The sequence below is a fragment of the Pristiophorus japonicus genome, chromosome 4, assembly GCF_044704955.1.
Source record: "Pristiophorus japonicus isolate sPriJap1 chromosome 4, sPriJap1.hap1, whole genome shotgun sequence".
Classification (NCBI taxonomy): Eukaryota; Metazoa; Chordata; class Chondrichthyes; family Pristiophoridae; genus Pristiophorus; species Pristiophorus japonicus.
This window is the reverse complement of record NC_091980.1, coordinates 58,063,137-58,083,776: the sequence shown is the minus strand read 5'-3', so window position 1 is coordinate 58,083,776 and position 20,640 is coordinate 58,063,137. Positions and strand designations below refer to the sequence as shown.

The following is a 20,640-nucleotide window of genomic DNA, read 5'->3' as shown; positions in this document are numbered from 1 at the left end:
TAAACATTAGTTTTGACTTAATGGAAGATAACACTGTTACTTCTTTGCCTCTTGACTCAACAGTATGAGGTGCTCAGAGGGTTACTGTCAGCACTTAGTAAAGATGAGCTAGTGGCTGTGCTTTGTTATTTGAGATGCTGCATATTATAGTTAAAATAAATCCCAATGAATGTAGAAACTTTGAATTACAATAGCAAGTGGGTTCCTTATTAAAACTCCGTGAAAGGTTCTGAATCTGCTACTGATGTTGCATCATCCTCACCATAGCAATCTCCTCACTGGATGATGTCACAAGCTGAATGTGTGGAACACAAGCAAGAACCAGCCCATGAAATCATCAGTCCATTTGGATGAAAGGGATCATAAATGCAATAAAATTAAAAATATATTCCATATTTGCAAATTTGCGAAGGGGGGTTTGTTACTAGTTTAAATTGTAAAAGTTTCCCACCATTAGGTTAGAGAGCAACGCCGTTTGAATTTGTTTTGGCTGCTACTTTTGGAATAAACTCCATTGAATATTGAGATTTGTTGTGATGAAAGAGTGTGGAACTTGAATGGTGGTTATATTTTTATTTTACACAGGGTTGTCATGACTTGCTTACAGCATTAAACTGGATTTTGAAGAATTCTGATGTTTTCCCAGTCCCCCATATTCAATCTGCTGGTTTTGTGTAGTAGCCCACTGCAGTAAGTCATATTCTACTGAGGTGAAATTAATTTTATGTTGTACCCCATTCCCATAATTCTCATATTTCCATGTCCCAGAGACAGGATGCACATCTGCCTGCCTTACTGCTAAACACAAGGCGGATGTGAATCATCTTGGCTTGTGCTGATTTGCAGCATATTCGCATTTCAGCTGCTGTATGATCAGAGTACGCTACAATCCCTCTTGATGCAGCAATGCTAAAAATTAACTGAAGTACCCAGCAGATAAGTACAGGGTTGATGGTACATGTGTTTCAATCATAGTCCAGTTCACAGTCTGATCTGTCAGCAGTCACCCACTGATGCAGGTCTTGTTCGTCAAAAAGGTACTTCAAGCCACTTTCGAGCCACCATTATATCCAGATAGCATGCATCTACTTATTGTACAATTATCGCAGAGGCCACGTTACTATTGAGGCCAGAGTTAGTTGTTCTTGACATTAAAAATAGGACTAAATTGTAATCTACCAGTAAGGTTAATAACTGCATTAATTCAGTAAGCCAAATGCACTTATCACTCGGAGCTAATCCACAGCACCATTTCAATTTTTTTTTTTTTGGAGTGCTGTTTTGAGGGTTAGTTTTAATATTAGCATGTAGGGAGGGGCATATTGCAAACTCTGTTTGCTGCAAATGATTCCAGCTGGCAGCAAAGATAATAAAAGTTAGCATAATAGCACAAGATGTTTGTGGTTGCAGTTGTGATCAATTCTCCAAAATAGGTCTCCAGGCTTATCATGGAAAGCAAAGATAACCTCCGGCTCCTTTTCTCCACTACCAACTATCTCCTTAAACCCATCTTTCCTACCCCCTCCAGAAGTGCAAGGAACTTGTAGACTTCTTTGTCACTATGTTTGAGACCAGTTGTTCAGCTGCCTCTGCTGCATTCCCCCCTTTCCCACCAAGCTAAACCTTTCCCATGAATCCTGCTGCCCGAGATCAAAGCCATCATCTTTGGCAACCCACCATAATCTCCACGCCTTTGCCACTGATTCCATCACCCTCCCTGGCCACTGTCTCAGTTTGAACCAGACTGTTCGTAACTATATAGCCGAGAACTGAGCTTCCGATCCCATATCCTCTCCACCACATAGATCATCTACTTCCATCTCCGTAACATGGCCTGTCTCCACCCTTGCCTCAGTCTATTTGCTGCCAAAACCCTCATACATTCCTTTGGCACATCCAGACTACTCTCATGCTCTCCTGGCTGGCCTCCCATTTCTAACCTCCATAAGCATCAGCTTATCTAAACTGTTGGACTGTATCCTATCCCGCACCAAGTTCCATTCACACATCACCCTTGTGCTTGCTGACCTAGATTGGTCCTCCAGTATCACAAATTTAAATTGTTGTTCTTATTTTCAAATCCTCTCGTGGCCTTGCCCCTCCCTATCTCTGTAACCTTCTCCAGCCGTACAACCATCTGATTACTCTGCGCTCCTCCAACTCTATTCCCTTGTGCGTCCCGCACTCCTTTTACATAGAAACATAAAAAATATGTGCAGGAGCAGGCCATTCGGCCCTTCGAGCCTGCACCGCCATTCAATATGATCATGGCTGATCATGCAATCTCAGTACCCCTGCCTTCTCTCCATACCCCCTGATCCCTTTAGTCGTAAGGGCCACATCTAACTTCCTTTTGAATATGTTCAACGAACTGGACTCAACAACTTTCTGTGGCAGAGAATTCCACAGGTTCATAACTCTCTGAGTGAAAAAGTTTCTCCTCATCTCGGTCCTATATGGCTTACCCTTTATCTTTAGACTGTGACCTCAGGTTCTGGACTTCCCCAACATCGGGAACATTCTTCCTGCATCTAACCTGTCCAGTCCCATCAGAACTTTATAAGTTTCTATGAGATCCCCTTTCATTCTTCTAAATTCCAGTGACTATAAGCCCAGCCGATCCAGTCTTTCCTCAAATGTCAGTCCTGCCATCCCAGGAATCAGTCTGGTGAACCTTCGCTGCACTCCCTCAATAGCAAGCATGTCTGTTAGATCTCTTAATTTCCAATGAAATACGAACTCCGATTGTAGTTTTAATGTCACTTTATTTTGGCCGCAATAACAAGCTCTTGGCTTTAAGCCAGGTCTTTGTCCTTCTGAGACCACATGTTCAAAATGGCTGTATTTATACCGGGTTCAATTTACAGAAAAGAACTCGTCTTCTTTGACCTTATTGGCTCAATTAATAGTCTTTTAACCTTTTAATTGGCTCACTACCCAAGGTCCTAAAATGTCAAGTTGATTGATGACTTAATGCAACATGCTCCCACTCATGTAGCATCTCTGACTTGGTGTCTGTGAATTTTCACAGCCTGTCTAAATGCAGCTTGTTTGAATTCTCTATCAATGTCCTTCCTCAGATTATGAGACCAAAACTGCACACAATACTCAAGGTGTGGCCTCACCAAAGCCCTGTACAATTGCAGTAAGACCTCCCTGCTCCTATACTCAAATCCCCTCGCTATGAAGACCAGCATGCCATTTGCTTTCTTTACTGCCTGCTGTACCTGCATGCCTACCTTCAATGACTGATGTACCATGACACCCAGGTCTCGTTGCACCTCCCCTTTTATTAATCTGTCATCATTCAGATAATAATCTGCCTTCCTGTTTTTGCCACCAAAGTGGATAACGTCACATTTATCCACATTATACTGCATCTGCCATGCATTTGCCCATTCACCTAACCTGTCCAAGTTCCCCTGCAGCCTCTTAGCATCCTCCTCGCAGCTCGCACTGCCACCGAGCTTAGTGTCATCTGCAAACTTGGAGATATTACATTCAATTCCTTCGTCTAAATCCTCCTCCCAGCACTGAACCCTGCGGCACCCCACTAGTCACCGCCAGCCGGTCTGAAAAGGACCCGTTTATTCCCACTCTTTGCTTCCTGTCTGCCAACCAATTCTCTATCCATGTCAATACATTACCCCAAATACCATGTGCCTTAATTTTGCACACTATTCTTTTGTGTGGGACCTTGTCAAAAGCCTTTTGAAAGTTCAAATGCACCACATCCACTGGTTCTCCCTTATCCAGTCTACTAGTTACATCCTCAAAAAACTCTAGAAGATTTGTCAAGCATGATTTCCCTTTCATAAATCCATGCTGACTTGGACCGATCCTGTCACTGCTTTCCAAATGCGCTGCTATTACATCTTTAATAATCGATTCCAGCATTTTCCCCACTACTGATGTCAGGTTAACCGGTCTATAATTCCCTGTTTTCTCTCTCCCACCTTTGGCAGTTGTGCCGGCAGTTGTCTAGACCATAATCTCTGGCATTCCCTCCCTAAATCTCTCTGCTCCTCCACCTCCCTCTCCTCATTTAAGTCCCTCCTTAAAATCTGTCCCTTTGACCAAGCTTTCAGTCATACCATCGGAGTAATTTTTTTGTCTGATTGCACTTCTATGAAGGGCCCTGGGACAGTTTTCTATGTTAAAGGTGCTATATAAATGCAAGTTGTTGTACATTATAAGAATAATTAACAATCCAACTGAAGCTTTCCTAGTGCTGCATCCTATTAAAAAAAACATTATAATTAAATTCTATGTTTAGTTGTGGAGTTTGGAGTTACTTTAACATTAATTGAGTTTGGTATTGAGGATGATATAATAGATTGCGCTCATCTGAGTTTGGAATTCTGGCATATTGTTGGGATACTGTCGAGGAAGCTTAACACTGTATCTAACCCATGCTGTACCTGGCTTGGGAGTGCTTGATACCAGTACTAGGTAACATAGTGAATAGGTGTTTCCCAATACGGGCATGCCTGGCTTTAATAAGCACAGAATTTTCCCAATGTTATTTTGCAGAAGACAGTAAAGTTGGTGCTGTGATATAAAAGATGTGGGAGATGATTGTTAACCTACACTGAAGCGTAAAACCAATATTGCAGGTCGGGTGCCTGTTATAGAAACCACCCGATTTTCCCTTTCTTTCAAATGAAAGGAAATTCATCCAATTTCTATAAGGGGCACCTGACTCTCAATGCCTGCTTTGCGCTTCAGCGGAAAGTTTAAAAATTACCCATCTGGACATTTCAAAATTGAGTCTATTGAAGGAGCAGCACAATCCGTAACATCTGAACTGACTCAGTGTAGAGTATCCTCTGCACATCTCTCTAGTGGAAGCAACTTTCTATATAAAATGGTTGCTCACTAAAAAGTTGATCAAATGCTGCAGATTGCGGTGATTCTATCTATTGCAGCAGTTCCTGGAGAATAAATTTTTTAGAATATTTTTGTGAGGTTCCTGAAATTTGAAGTTATTTTCAGTTAAATTTAAATTCAGACAAAAGTAACTGACAAGGAATAAATTGCTCATGTAGATCAGTTTGTTTACTGATGAATTATAAATTGACATGAATTAGAATTCAAGTTAAAGGAATACCTGGGTACAAGATCCTATGCTAGGCTAATCTTCAGTACTAATCTGTAAAATACACTTTATATCATTTAAGAACTCCATTATGTACAATTTTAAAAGAAAATTGAATCTCAACTGCAAGAAATGTTTGAAGGTGAAGATTGCAAATGGATCATCACATGTTGATCGGATGGTCAGTCACCATGGAATGATTTGGTTTTTTTCCTTCCTCAATTTAAAAAAAATGTCATACTGGGGTATTTTTTTTCTACAGATGAGTAGTCAAGGATGTCAATTGACTTGGAGTCAGCCTTTAAAAACTATGATGTGACGTATTAACTTAAATATTTATTTTATATTATCCACTAGTCCCTCAGTGTAAGATACTGATGCACCACAACTTCTGATCTATGGCTTACTGTCTGATAAATTTGTATAAAATACACCCGCTCTGACATGCCCTAACCGGCTTTCCAGAAGGTTCTCATTAGCTCACAAACTAGTGCATATTGTTTTTTTTCTCAAATCATTACAACCCTTACAGTGCACAACAATACAGTGTTTGCTCTTGTGTTTTTGCTCCAATACCACAGTTGTAAATTCTAACTTCAACTTTTAGGAAATGCTTTGGAGAAGAAGGGCGGCAAGGAGTTTACAGAGGCTGTTAATGATCTGCGCAAGAAGAATGGTCCCTTGGATATAGCAGGAGGTACAATCATTCGATGCTCTTTGTAGGAGAGGCACAAAAAAAAGTACATTTTTTATTTTTAAATTTAAAAAAACACGCATAGAGTACAAATACACTATGTATAAGGAATGCACCATTGCTATCTGGTATATTCAAGGCAAAAAAAAAAGCGACTGATCTGTGATGGGTGGTGCCATTTTGTGGGGATTGCGATAACTGAATAATCTTTTACAGCATCAAAATAATGAAACTGCATGTTTCTGGGCTTAGATGGAGCTAGCATTTGTAAAGTCCATTTTCTTCTGGTTACCAACATCTTTCTAATTAACTTAAAGAAAATACTCTTGTGTGCTTAAAAGACATGAGTTGTATTCTATGAAAGCCAAAGATTTCGTGAGAGGTTGGTCAGGTGGCATACTACCAGACGTACATAAAAAATAGGAGCAGGAGTAGGCCATTTGGCCCCTCGAGCCTGTTCCGCCATTCAATAAGATCATGGTTGATCTGATCTTGGCCTCAACTCCACTTTCCTGTTCGCTCCCCATAACCTCCTCTTAACAAAGCTCATGCTAGTCCGAACTGACTGCTTGGAATGTGCAGGAGAAGCCAAGTGATAACTCCTCCAATTTTCTGACCCTACTTGGCAGGTGCACTGTAAGGAAATGTGGGGATTGAGATGTCAATGATGTGGTGAATCACAGGTGTGATCAGATATTCTGCCATCCAAATACTACATGTTTGTACTGCAGTAGGATGTACTACTTAGCCACAAAAATATTAATATCCTCTTCAATTAATTACAATTTGTTAGCAGACTTAATGGACTGGTATGTAGTTTACATCATTTTGTGCTTTATCTCTTCTTCAGTTCCAAGTATGCAACAGTCACATAAATGTGTGCCAAATCAAAATAGCAAATTATTCAAAGGTGTATTTTTGGAGGGTCAGCCTCAATTTCCCCCTTTCTTCAAGCTGCTAATACAGCACTGGCAGCCCGCTAGTATCTTGCCGAAGTGACCTTTCTTCAAATGTGAACATTGGTAGTGAATTTGGCAAGCTATTTGACTGCTAGGGCATCATGGATGAGCCAAGTCCTGCTCTTACCCAACATCCATGCATGTATACATTCTGGCATGATTACTGGACAGTGGCCAGGAGCTTCAAGCTTGGCTAACTTTTATTATATATATTAACTTTTATTACCGCCCCCCCCCCTTCTAACATAAAGGCCTTGAGGTCATTTACAATATCCCCACTGCTGCCTGACAGAAATCAGCTAACTCCAAACACATAAAGGCTTAAATCTGGAACCTTCTGGTCTCTGTTTGAGAACCATCCACTAGGGTTAGTCCCTGCAGTTTTTCTTTAATAGGTCTGGGAAAGTAAGAATTGCTTGCGTTTCTACTGACTGATAAGGATTACATAGGATATATGCTCAACCAGTCCATGCCGGCATTTATCTCCACTCGAGCCTCCTCCCATCTTTCCTCATCTAAATCTATCAGCATAACCCTCTATTGCCTTCTCCCTCATATGCTTGTCTAGCCTCCCCTTGAATGCATTTATGCCATTCACTTCAACCACTCCCTGTGGTAGTGAGTTCCACATTCTCACCACTCTTTGGGTAAAGAAGTTTCTTCTGAATTCTCCATTGGATTTCTCGGTGACTATCTTTTTTGATGGCCTCTAATTATACTCTTTCCCACAAGTGGAAACATTCGCTCTGTAACCACTCTTATCAAAACCTTCCATAATTTTAAAGACCCCTATAAGGTCATCCTTGAGCCTTTTTCAAGAGAAAAGTGACCCAACCTGTTTATCCTTTCCTGATATGTATACTCTCGCATTTCTGGTATCATTTCTGGTATTTGGCACCCTCCAAGTAATAAGTGACCTCCCTATTCTTCCTACCAAAATGTAACACCTCACATTATCTGTGTTGAACTTCATTTACCAAAGATATGCTCATTGTGCAAGTTTATTAATGTCCTCCTGTAATCTGTTGCAGTCCTCCTCAGTATTGACTATCCCCCCCCCCCCCCACCCCAATTTATCATCCGCAAATTTAGAAATTGTATTTTTGATCCCAAAGTCTAAATTGTTAATGTAAATTGTGAACAGCTGTGGTCCCAGTACTGATCCTTGTGGAACACCACTACCCACAGTTTGCCACTGTGAATAGCTACCCTTTACTCCTGGTCTCTGCTTTCTGTCTTAAAGCCAGCTAGCTATCCATTCTGCTACTTGTACCCTGATGCTGTATTCTCTGACGTTGTTTATCCGTCTATTATGGGATACCTTACCGAGGGCCTTTTGAAAATCTACATAAATTACATCTACTGCATTACCATTGTTTACTCTCTCTGTTACCTCTTCAAAAATTCAATAAGGTTGGTCAAGCAAGACTTTCCCTTTTGAAATCTATATCTGACTATTCATTATTATATTTTTGGTTTCTAGATGTTCTATTTTCTCCTTTAGCAGGGATTCCATTATTTTTTTCTACCACCGGTATTAAGCTGACTATAAGTCTATAATTCCCAGGATTTGATCTACCCTCTTCTTAAATATAGATATTAGGTTAACTATCCGCCAGTCCTCTGGCACTACACCTTTTACTAACGAATTATTAATTATGTGTAGTAATGCCTCTACTATCTCTTCCCTAGATTCTTTTAAGATGGATGCAATCCATCTGGACCAATGGTTTTCTCCTCTTTGAGTTTGCTTAGTTTATTTTTTAAATGCACTTATCTCATTACTAATCTCGTCATCCAATGTCATGTCCACCTCTTTTATCTCCCTGGTAAATACTGAAGCGAAATAATTATTTAATATTTCTGCCATCTCTCTATCGTTACCTGTGATATTATCCTGTCTATCCCTTAATAGCCCTATTCCCATCCCAACTTTCATTTTTATTGATGTGCCTGTAAAATATTTTACTATTTTGTTTTATGTTTCTTGATAATTTAATTCCATCTTTGCTTTCCTAATTGTTTTCTTTTTATTTTTCTCCTAATGTCTTCGTAGTCTGCCTTATCATGCACTCCCCAGCTGTCTATATACTTAATGTATGCCTCTTTCCTAACCCTCAATTTTATCCCTTTTTATGGTTTTAGTCATCCATGGAGGCTCATTAGTGTTTCATTTGTTCTTTCCTTTTAGTGGAATATATTTTTCCTGCACTCTGTTGAACACCGTTTTAAATGTTTCCCATTGCTGTGTTACATCGTGGTTTGCCAATATTGTTACCCATTTTATTTTCCCAAGTTCTATTCTCAGCCCCTCAAAATCAGCTTTTCTCCAATCTATTAACCCGCTTTTCATCATACTTGTGGCTTTCTCAATTATCATCGTAAAGCGTATTAATTATGGTCACTATTGCCTAGATGTTCCCCTACTTTTACTTCTCCTATCTGCTCTGGTTCATTCCCCATTACTAGATCCAATAGCGAATCCTCCCTTTTTACATATTGGTTTAGAAAGGAGTCCATTGTGGGGAGTGGGCAGGGAAGTGGTGTTGAGTCCATGATCAGATCAGCCATGATCTTATTAAATGGCGGAGTAGGCTCGAGGGGCCAGGTGGCCTACTCCTGCTCCTATTTCTTATGGAGAAACTCCATTCCCTCATCCCCTTTACCTACTCTTCTGTCCAATTAATATCGGGATAGTTGAAATCCCCCATGATTATTATTCTATTTTTTTTACTCATTTCCCTAATTTGCCTGCATATTTCTTCCTCTACTTCCCTTCCACTATTAGGTTGTCTGTTCCTCTACCTCCCTTCCACTATTAGGTGGTCTGTAGACTACACCTATTAATGTGATTGATCCTTTATTATCTTTTATCTCTAACCATATGTAGTAATATGTCTTGCTGATAGCTGCATCACCATTTTCTACTGCACTTATGTTATCCCTAATAAGTACAGTACTCCACCTCCCCCCTTTCCCTCTCTATCTTTTCTAAATATGTTATACTCTGCAATGTTTTATTCCCAGTCCTGATTTTTCTGCAGCCATGTTTCAGTAATTCCTACTATGTCTGATTCCTCGCAATACATGGTTGACTCCAGCTCCCCTGTTTTATTATGGACACTGTGCATTGCTGTACAATTTAATTAATTTTTAATTGGATTTCCTCTCATTTTATGTTTAACCATCTTTTTAGACTCCTATTCTATAATTCTATTCCCTTGCTATCAATATCCTCCCTTACTTTATTCTTTCTTATACTCTCTTTTTCTGTTTTGTTTATATTTAGGCTGGTTACGTTTCTTGTAGATTCCTCCTCCCATCTTACTAGTTTTAAGCCTTTGGCACCTCCCTGTTTACCCTTTCTGCTAGGACATGTGTGCTGTCCTGGTTTAGGTGGAGCACGTCCCATCGGTATCGTTCCTTCCTGTCCCAGAACTGGTGCTAGTTTCCCATGTAAAGGAACCCCTCTTTCCCACACCAAAGAGAATGTACTGATTTGATTAAGGGTGTAGCATCTCTGTTTAAACATATTCCATGATTCTTCTTTGCTAGCTGTGCTCAGTTCGGGCCATGGGCTGCCAGCCAAGTTTGTTATCCATTGCAATAGCCCTGGATGGGGGTCAGACAAGTGTGAGGAGCTCCTGGAGAAAACAGTGAAGAACTGTCTTGCACTGGCAGATGAGAAGAAGCTGAAATCTATTGCCTTTCCTTCAATTGGCAGTGGCAGGTATGGAACTTTACTCACACTGTGGAATGCAAAGCTGTAAAATTTTAAAAGATGAATTATTTTAAGTTGAATCAAGTTTGTAATAAGTGCTATTGATGTATCTATATATATGGGGCACGAAATTGCCCTCTGCCCAAAACGGTGGTTGAGGTGGTCTCTTGAGCAAAATTCTGCTATTTGGCTTTTTTCAGGCGGACTGGAAGTCACTCATAATGGGGGCGCAAGTGGGGCGGTGAGTACACTAGAGGGGCGGAAGTTAGGGTGATGCAGAGCGGGCGCCGCTGATGTTATCACGGCGCCGCGTCACCATGGCTCTCCCCTTCACTTACAGGGGAGAACCTGCGTGATTTCTAAAAGTTCGGTCCACTGGGCTACCAGGGAGGGTTTCAGCCACGCTAGTAGGCGGGCACCCAAGTGAGGGTGCCAGGCTGCCAGTTAGCGGCCCGGCCGATCCCGTGGGTATAATTGTCGGGTCGCCATAGCAGTCGACCGACAAAAAAAAACATGGCGGCAGCAGCAGTGCGTTCTCCCCTTTAATGGGAGCCCCACCGCTATTGCAGAAGGCCACAGCCTCACTGCACCATCGGGAAAAAGCAGGTTTCGACACCGTCCGGCAGGAGGAAGATTTTCATAGCGGAATTTTGCCATCGGTGGGGGGGGCTGGGAACATCAGTGGCGCGCACTGTGATTACGCACTCAGCACGGATTGGCAGCAGCGGAGCAGTTGGTGGGGAGTGGGTCACCGCTGGGATGCCGCAGGGGCGGAATTGTGATAATGGTGGCCATTATACGAAAAGTCGGTGGCCATCGCACTCCGCAACTTGGCCACCATTTCCGGTGTTAAGAGGCTTAAGGAAAGGGGCAATTTCAGCTCCGTGGTGTTTATATTTTTTGTAATAGGCTGTCAAGCAATGCTAAACTCTATATATCTATTTGTTATTAATATAATAAGAATGGTACACGTGCATGCATTTCCCGTCCATCATGACACAATTACAGGCTTATTTATTTGAACCAAATTTTTTTCAATGCATTGACCATGCAAATTTCTTATAGCAATCTTTTGGGTAAAAAATGTACTGAGAAACTCCCTCCAAACAGAAGTACGTTATTAACCAGAAGTCAGAATATCTGTAGCCTGTGACTTAAAAAATAATCTTCACAATCACACTGAAAAAAACAAAAAAGACAGCCAACATGCAGCCAAAAGAGCAATTAAACTCTGACTGACCTTATTCTGTTTAGTTCCTTCATTCGACAGTGATTGAATTGAGGTTCTGTTTACTTAGCAATAATAGAGCTTCAGGCTTAAAGAAACACATCAGTTTAAATACAGATTAACACAACAGCAGATTAATACATTGTGCATGGTATCATGTTCCTGTCTTCATAAAGCAGTGTACCCTCCTACATACCTTTGAATTATTCTTGATTATGGTTCCTGTACCTTCTTTGAGCAGGCCATTACACAGTGATATAATTCCCTTCAAATTAAATAGAACAGGCTTGCAGGCTCTATCCTACAGTGCAATCCTCCATGTAACTTTTCGTCTACTAACCATTTACAGTGGAAGAATTAAATCTCTTTCTCCATATCTAGTACTTTATTGTCTCACTAGGTCATGCATCTCTTGTAGCAGAGTGGCCAGGAAGTTGCCTGCTCCAAGATCTTCATTAATACTATTGTTCAGATGGCCACGAGAAGATGCACAATGGTGACCATGAACCATGACACGCCTTCTGGTTTGTCCTCCCTATAGCGAAGTAGTATGTGTTAAGGAACTCTGTGGAGCAGGAAAGTGGAAACTGTATCATTCCACTCCATGGTCCGATACATTTGTGCACCAACTACGCAAATTACCATAGCACTAAAACTTGTTTTTGAAATTGTATTTACAAGAATTGCATTTGTATTATTCTGTAAATGCACAATATCAAGGGGGTGAAATTGGACTTTGGCGGTAACACAAGACAGGCGATAGCAAATCGACAGCAATTTTCCCGCTAAGGTGCGTGGCTGCGCAGTAATCTGAAAGGTCCCGTGCAGGCTGCTCACCGGCCTTTGCATTGTAAATACTGCGCATGCGCAGAATTTTAAAACGACATGCCTATTAAAAGAAACAGGCCGCATAGAACAAAATGCAGCGAACAGGGAACAGGGAACACTTTACAGCACACTCGATTTTTATTTTCTGTTGATTTCAATGGAAAAGAAAATAGGTCAGGGTGTGAAAACGGGCTGTTGATTCGCTAGTGTCCATATTGTGCTACCGCCAAAACCAAATTTCACCCCACCTCCCCCACTTTCGTAACTCACTGAACCCTGCACTGTAAGTGGAAAACTCTACTGTGAAATTGTGCAGTCATATCTACTGACACTGGTTGACCTAACAAATTATGCCATGCACTTCTGAAGCTCATATGCTCGGTAGCTAGACAGAAAGAAGGATGAAATACTTTGATTTTGCACAGATTTTTTTTTAGATACACTGGATAGTTTTCTAGAGTTGGTTGATACTGACGGTTTATACTGACACTTAAAAAAAAAAGTAGATAAATATCCACTAGAAATCATCAAACTTCTGTTCGGGGGAGGCCATTTTCCCATTGTGTCTGTGCTGGTGCTAGCTTTTTAACTGGAGCTACACTAATCCCATTTCACTGCCCTTTCCTCATATCATTTGATACCTGTTCTTTTCAAATGCTCACACAATTCTTTTCAAACTAATGTTGAAGTCTTTGCATCACAAGCCACTTGCGGTAAAACATCTCGGGGCCGAAATTGCCCCTTTGAGAAAAACCCATTTGCGCCTCCCGGCTAACGGGCTACTGAAGAGTTTTTGCCCGGGTGCGGCGGCCAGGGCACCCTCCCCCCCCTCCCCGGAATTGCTACCGGGGGCTCGGTGGGCGAAAAGAGCTTTGCACCGCGATTAGTGGCGCAAGCAAGCACGGCACTGATGTCATCGCCATGCGCTGTGACCCCTTATGCGCCCCATGGGGGAAATTGCCTTGCTGGACGTGAGGTTGGCATGGGGCGATGCCACCAACAGCTTCGCACGGCGAGAATCTATGGTGGTTGGGGCGCCCCAGTCACCCTTCATGGGGAGGTGGTAGCACTGCCATCGCCATCTTTTCTGTGTCGGCCGACATTTTAGTCGGCCCGACAATGGCGGCCGCTGGTGTGGTCAGTCCACCAACATGCAGACCGGCACCCCCTCTTGGGTGCCAGCCCACTGGCCTGGCCAACACCCTTCCTGGTGGCCCAGTGGGTGCCACTTAAGAGGCTGCAGATTTCGCAGCGGCCCTCCCCTTTAAAAGAAGGGGAGGGATGGTGTGACACGGCACACCAGCGCCACACTGATGTGCTATGCACGCCGCTGATAGTCGCGCCCCGTTACCGCCCCACACATCTTGCTCTAAGACCCCAATCCTGCGCGATTTGGCAGCCCATCTTGCCAGGCATTAAATTTTCGTTTAATTCAAATTATGCACCCCAAACCCAACGCGGTGCAATTTCGGCCCCCCTCCCGCCCCTTTGTTTTAGTAACCCTCTGTGCGTATATAATTCTTCTAGCTGATCCTTTGTTCTTTAATGATCATCATGAGTCTGTCTTCTGTCCCCCATTCCCAAGAAATAAGTCAAAAATGTTTTTCACGAGTTACCCTTGAGTAGTCATCAAAACCTCTGTTCGATCCCTCTTAATTTCCTCTGCTTTAATGAAAAAGGCCCAATTTTTCAAGCGTTCCCTTTTCATGGTTGTTGGATGGCCAGAGCTCTACACAACACTCTGACTGTAGTCAACTAAATGTACTGTACAAATTCAACATGACTTCCTTGTTTTCTAATCTACGCTTCTATGTATAATACCCAGAATAGCACTTGCCTTTTTATGGTCTTTTCTACTTGCATCTCCACTTTTTAAAATATCTACATATCTGCACCCCTACATCTCTTGCTTCCTCCACTCTCTTAGGAATCTTACCTTTTACTGTAATCTACTTTTCATTGTTGCTTTTTCCCAAAATATACTGTTTCTGCATTGAATTGCATCTGTCACTATCTGCCCACTCCACTAACATGTCCATGACCTCCTGCAATCTTCTCTATTCTTCCTTGCAGTTTGCATATCCTCAAATTTGGTATCTTCAGCAAACTTCAATGTAATTGCTCTTGTGCCTATGCCCAAGTCATGTACATCAGTAGAAATAGGATTGACGATTTGATTCAAATATTCTGCAGAACACAATGATTTAAGCACTTCTCGATGTGCCATTCTTAAGATGAATAATGAGGTTGGGTTAACACCCTGGAATTTCACCTGATTGCACAGAGATATGAGTTTTATGCTGGAGGTTTATCCATAGTTGGTTGCCTCCTGTGGATTATGTGAAGACTATGATGAGGCAAATTGTCCATGGGTTGTGCAAGGAACTGTCTTGATGGCTTGAATACCAATCCATATTCAATGCTTTCATGTGTACCTATTCACAATTGTACAGTGCTAACCAATTGTTCATTCATCAACAGAAATGGGTTTCCCAAGCAGAGTGCTGCACAGCTGATCCTGAAGGCCATTTCCAGCTACTTTGTTTCTACAATGTCATCCTCAATCAAAACTGTCTACTTTGTTCTTTTTGATAGTGAAAGTATAGGGATTTATGTCCAGGAAATGGCAAAACTGGACACTAATTAGAGATGTCGACTCCATGTGAAGAGTTCCTTGACATTGTGACGCACACCACTTTTTTTGTAAAGTTATTAAAGCAGCAAAGGGCAGGCAATTCAAAGGAATCTTTTATTTAGCATTTGTTTCTCAATTTTACAATGGCACTGACATTCAGCTTGAAAATGGATTATGCACTGTTATCAGAAAGTCACTAGAATTCATTGTAATTTAGTATATATTTTGTAGTTTTTAGTTTGCATCAGAAAAATACAGATTGCTCGTAGTCTGATGTTGCCAATCTGGACATTTTTAAATCTTAACTGGGAGAGGGGAGAGGTACATTTTGTAACTCTGTTGTGGTACATTGATGTGCGCCAAGTAATCCTTTGAAAACACATGGTGCTATAAAACTGTATTTTGTTTACATTACATCTAATCACCACAAATGGTTGTCAAGAGTTATGATACAATGGAGTTTGCCATTTGTTTATTAAATTGTTGGACTGTGGTGGCACATCTGTCTTTTATATATGTGTGGTGGTGTCTTTTGATTTTGTTTAAAATTATTTTAAAATTTTGTGGAAAATTGCACAGATATGCCCTGTCCAAAAAAAGCAGGACAAATCCAATCCTGCCAATTACCTTCCCATCAGTCTGCTCTCAATTATGGAAGCTGTTGTCGACAGTGCTATCAAGCAACACTTACTCACCAATAACCTGCTCACCAATGCCCAGTTTGGGTTCCTCCAGGACCATTCAGCTCCAGACTGCATTACAGCCTTGGTCCAAACATGGACAAAAGAGCTGAATTCAAGAGGTGAGGTGAGGTGAGAGTGACTGCCCTTGACATCAAGGCAGCATTTGACCGAGTGTGGCATCAAGGAGCCCAAGTAAAATTGAAGCCAGTGGCAATCAAGGGAAATCTCTTCACTGGCTAGAATTATACCTCGCACAAAGGAAGATGATTGTGGTTGTTGGAGGACAATCGGCCCAGCCCAAGGACATCACTACATGAGTTACTTGGGGCAAAGTCCTAGGCCCAACCATCTTCATCTGCTTCATCAATGACCTTCCCTCCATCATAAGGGCAGAAGTGGGGATGTTTGCTGATGATTGCACAGTGTTCAGTTCCATTTGCAACTCCTCAGATAATGAAGCAGTCGGTGCCCGCATGCAGCAAGACCTGGACAACATTCAGGCTTGTGCTGATAAGTGGCAACTAACATTTGCGCCACACAAGTGGCAGGCAATGACGAACTCCAACAAGAGAAAGTCTAACCACCTCCTCTTGACATTCAGTGGCATTACCATCATCGAATTCCCTACCATCTAGCGGGGGGGGAATCACTATTAAAGAAAGAAAGACTTGCATTTATATAGTGCCTTCTGACCACCAGACATCCCAAAGTGCTTTACAGCCAATGAATTACTTTTTGAAGTGTAGTCACTGTTGTAAAGTAGGAAACGCGGTAGACAATTTGCACACAACAAGCTCCCACAAACAGCAATGTGATCATGACCAGATAATCTGCTTTTGTTATGTTGATTGAGGGATAAATATTGGCCAAGACTCCAGGGATAACTCCCCTGCTCTTCTTTGAAATAATGCTTCGAAATGGGATCTTTTGCATCCAGCTGAGATACAGACGGGCCCTCGGTTCAACATCTCATCCAAAAGACAGCACCTCTGACCGTGCAGTACTTCCACAGCACTGCACTGGAGTGTCAGCCTAGATTTTTGTGTTCAAGTCTCTGCGAGTGGCTCAGAGGCGAGAGTGCTATCCACTGAGCCACAACTGACACCACGAACCAGAAACTTAACTAGACTAGCCACATACATACTGTGGCTACAAAAGTAGGTCAGATGCTAGGTATTCTGCAGTAGGTGACTCAACTTCTGACTCCCCAAAGCCTTTCCACCATCGACAAGGCACAAGTCTGGAGTGTGATGGATTATTCTCCACTTGCCTGGATGAGTGAAGCTCCACCAACACTCCAGGAGCTCAACACCATCCAGGACAAAGCAGCCCACTTGATTGGCACCCCATCCACCTCCTTAAACATTCACTCCCTCCACCACCGGCGCACCGTGGCTGCAGTGTGTACCATCTACAAGATGCTCTGCAGCAACTCACCAAGGCTTCTTTGACTGCACCTCCCAAACCCGTGACCTCTTCCACCTAGAAGGACGGGCAGCAGGCACATGGGAACACCACCTCCTCCAAGTTCCCTCTAAGTCACACACCATCCTGACTTGGAAATATATTGCCATAGCTTCATCATCGTTGGTACAAAAGCCTGGAACTCCCTCCCTAACAGCGCTGTGGAAGTACCTTCACCACATGGACTACAGCGGTTCAAGAAGGCAGCTCACTACTATCTTCTCGATGTCAATTATGAATGGACAATAAATGCTGGCTTTGCCAGCGACGCCCACAACCCGTGGATTAATATTTTTTTTTAATTACTAGTTAATGTACAACACAAGGAGAAAGTGTATGTTTTGAAACAAGAGCATCATCATGCATAGCCATTCTTATACCTATTGAAAATGCTATTGGAAGCTCATGCCTCTCAACTTGCAAACTTGAAAATCCGGGACACTTTGGCCTTGAATTTCCTTGATGTCACTTACACCATAGTTAGGCTTTTTTTTACTGTACTTTTTTTTGCTGTACTTGTGCTGCTATACTCCAGCAGAGGGACCTACACGCAAGTTTCCTGGGGTAAGTTAATTTAAATATTCTTGGTGTAACTTGAGTGTGGAAACTGTGTGAGTTGCTGATACCCAATGTCCACCACTCCAGAACACTGTCCGACAGCAAGGTAAACAATTTCCACCAAATCACTTGACTGCATCTCTCACCCAGAGCAACAGTCCAGATTGGTACCATCATGCCCTCCTAGTTGCCAGAAGTTCCCGCAGGGCAGCAAGTAGAAGAAACATGACTGACTTCTGATGAAGGCCTCCAAGCCCTCCTCCATGGAGGTACAAGAAAAGAACCTCACTCCTGGGTCTGTCTTTCACCAAGCCAGATATCATCATCAGTTGTCCTACCTGCAGAGAACAGACACAGGTTTGGCACTAACTCCCTCACTCCCAGGACTGATCAAGTGCAGAAAGAAGTGAAAGCACTTCACGAGGGCTGGTAAGGATAGCATATCACCATATTCTCTCTTTCAACCCTGGAAACCACCACACTCTACACCCCTTAAAGCAACTCACACTACTAACCCGGCACACTCTCTGGGTAAGGTCACCTACAACTCTCCTAATGCACACAAACTGCCTTGCACAACTTCAAGACACCTTGCTCCACTCAAACATCCTCACATCTCTATATATTTCTCACTTCACCTCTCCTATCACAATTGCCACACACACCTCAACTGACATCCTGATCTTCACTCCGACAACATTCTATCCCATCATCTTGCAATAAAATAATTGTTTACTCTGATATGCACTGTGCACATATCACATGATTTTTATTTATGAACATTACAGTAAATCAGGAACTAGATCATTCAATCGGTTTGAATTTCTTTCCATAGGTAAGAATTCATGACAAGGTTCTGTTGGGCCTCAGAAATCTGCTTTGGTGTTATGCAGTAGGATGCGTAGATGAAGGCAAGACTGAGTTGCTGTCATTGCAATCAATGAAGACGTCCTACAGAATCTGCCCGCTGATGTCCCTTGCAGCAGCGAGTGAGAATATGACCTAGTTTGTATTATAGACGAGCTGGTTGACCTGGGAATGGAACCTCTTCCGATTCACTTATGTCAGTGGCTGCTTGGTTGGCATCTTCAGTGCCAAATCATGGCACCCTGCATTCTGGGAAAAGCAGCTATCCTGCAGAAGACCCTAGCTCTGTGCCTCTGCTGGTTAAGAGTGATGTCTAAGTTGGTGAACTCAGCTGTTTCATAAAAGAGGGCATCTCTCATCTGTACGATGCAAGCCCTGACAGCCCCCCAAGTTAATGTTACACTGAATCTGCCAGAACCTGGAAGGATCTGCTGCTGTAAAAGTTGAAGACTGCTGTCATTTTAATTACCATGGACTAAGGAGTTATGGAAGTGGAACGAGTCTGCAGATCTTTGTGATGAAATTGGCCGAGCTGGCCAATGGTGACCTAGGAGAGACACAGCTCCTCGCAGAGGTCCTCTTAGGACAGGTGAGGTTTGTACACGCATGGTGGGCAATACCCAGTGGGCTTCTGCCCTCTGTCATGCTGCCTGATTCTCCTGGCCTGGGCATGCTGATGCTGCACATTTACCTCCATTATGATGGTGTAAAAGAAAGAAAGACTTGGATTTATATAGCGTCTTCATGACCACCAGACATCTCAAAGTGCTTTACAGCCAATGAAGTACTTTTGGAGTGTAGTCACTGTTGTAATGTGGGAAACGTGGCAGCCGCTTTGCACACAAGCAAGCTCCCACAAATAGCAATGTGATAATGACCAGATAATCTTTTTTTAATGTTGATTGGAGGATAAATATTGGCCAGAACACCAGGGATAACTCACCCTGCTCTTTTTCAAAATAGTGCCATAAGATCTTTTACATCCACCTGAAAAGGCAGACAGGACCTCGATTTAATGTCTCATCCGAAACATGGCATCTCCGATGGGAATGTAGAAAATTCACAATAGTTTTACTAAACTAAGAGAAAATTCTATTCTTGTCATAATTTTGAGTTTGGATCAGCAGTGCTACTGAGTTCTCAATAGGAGAATGAGACTAGCCTTTTCAGAGCCTATCAGGAATATAAACCAACCACTCCTTTAAGTATCCTTATCACTGTAAAATGAAAATTAAAAGCAACTAAAACCATTTGTCTCAATGCAAATACGAGCTCAAAAATAAGATTACAATGAAATTTTACAATTGGAGGAAGACTTACTCTTGGCAGCACGTTTAATGACATGGTAAATTCAGTAAAAAAACATATTTACAATTTAGCTACACACAGTGACCACAGCAATTCTTCTCCATGTACATTATTATGTGTGATCAGTGTAAAATACTTAATGACACCATTGTGATTGGAATTCACTCTTAATAATTGTATACTATTGGTGTGGTGTGTTGAAGATTCCTTTTGGTTTTAAAAAAAATGCTCCAAAAACTGGCAACCACCTACTTTCTAAAATGTAGCATAATTGCTGCAAGATTTGGGATTTTAGGCTTTTCTGTTTTGGGGGCAAAAACTGAGGCGGGGCGGGAAAGTTGCCGGCCGGGAATAGGTTGCGCTTTAGTCAGGAATTTTTGCCATCTGGGCCCTGTGCCAGGGTGTGCAGCATGAAGGGAGGCGTTGTAAAACTTTCGAGGCGCAAAAATGGGAAGCTCGCAAACGAAAGTGCCGGGCCGTGAGCGCTCCGAGAGCGGCCTGGCGGGGTGCAGGGGAAAACCTTTAAAAAAAAACACAATAACATTCACAAAACATTGCCCACACCACCCCAACACAAAGCGCAAACAAAATTAAAAG

General features: G+C 42.3%; 1 protein-coding gene across 8 annotated transcripts in view; it reads left to right on the top strand.

Moving 5' to 3' along the window:
• The window catches only part of macroh2a1 (macroH2A.1 histone), a 64,433-nt gene extending 48,758 nt beyond the window's left edge, over positions 1-15,675 (top strand). For 7 of the 8 annotated variants that reach the window (XM_070878232.1, XM_070878226.1, XM_070878230.1 and 4 more), the window contains exons 7-9: positions 5,706-5,795; positions 10,307-10,481; positions 15,010-15,675. In XM_070878232.1, the coding sequence (XP_070734333.1) occupies positions 5,706-5,795; positions 10,307-10,481; positions 15,010-15,175 (431 nt within the window). In that variant the 3' untranslated portion in view covers positions 15,176-15,675. Of the gene's footprint in view, positions 1-5,705; positions 5,796-10,306; positions 10,482-15,009 lie in introns of those variants that run through there. The other variant, XM_070878233.1, reaches the window with a different exon arrangement.
• Positions 15,676-20,640: the final 4,965 nt, after the last annotated feature.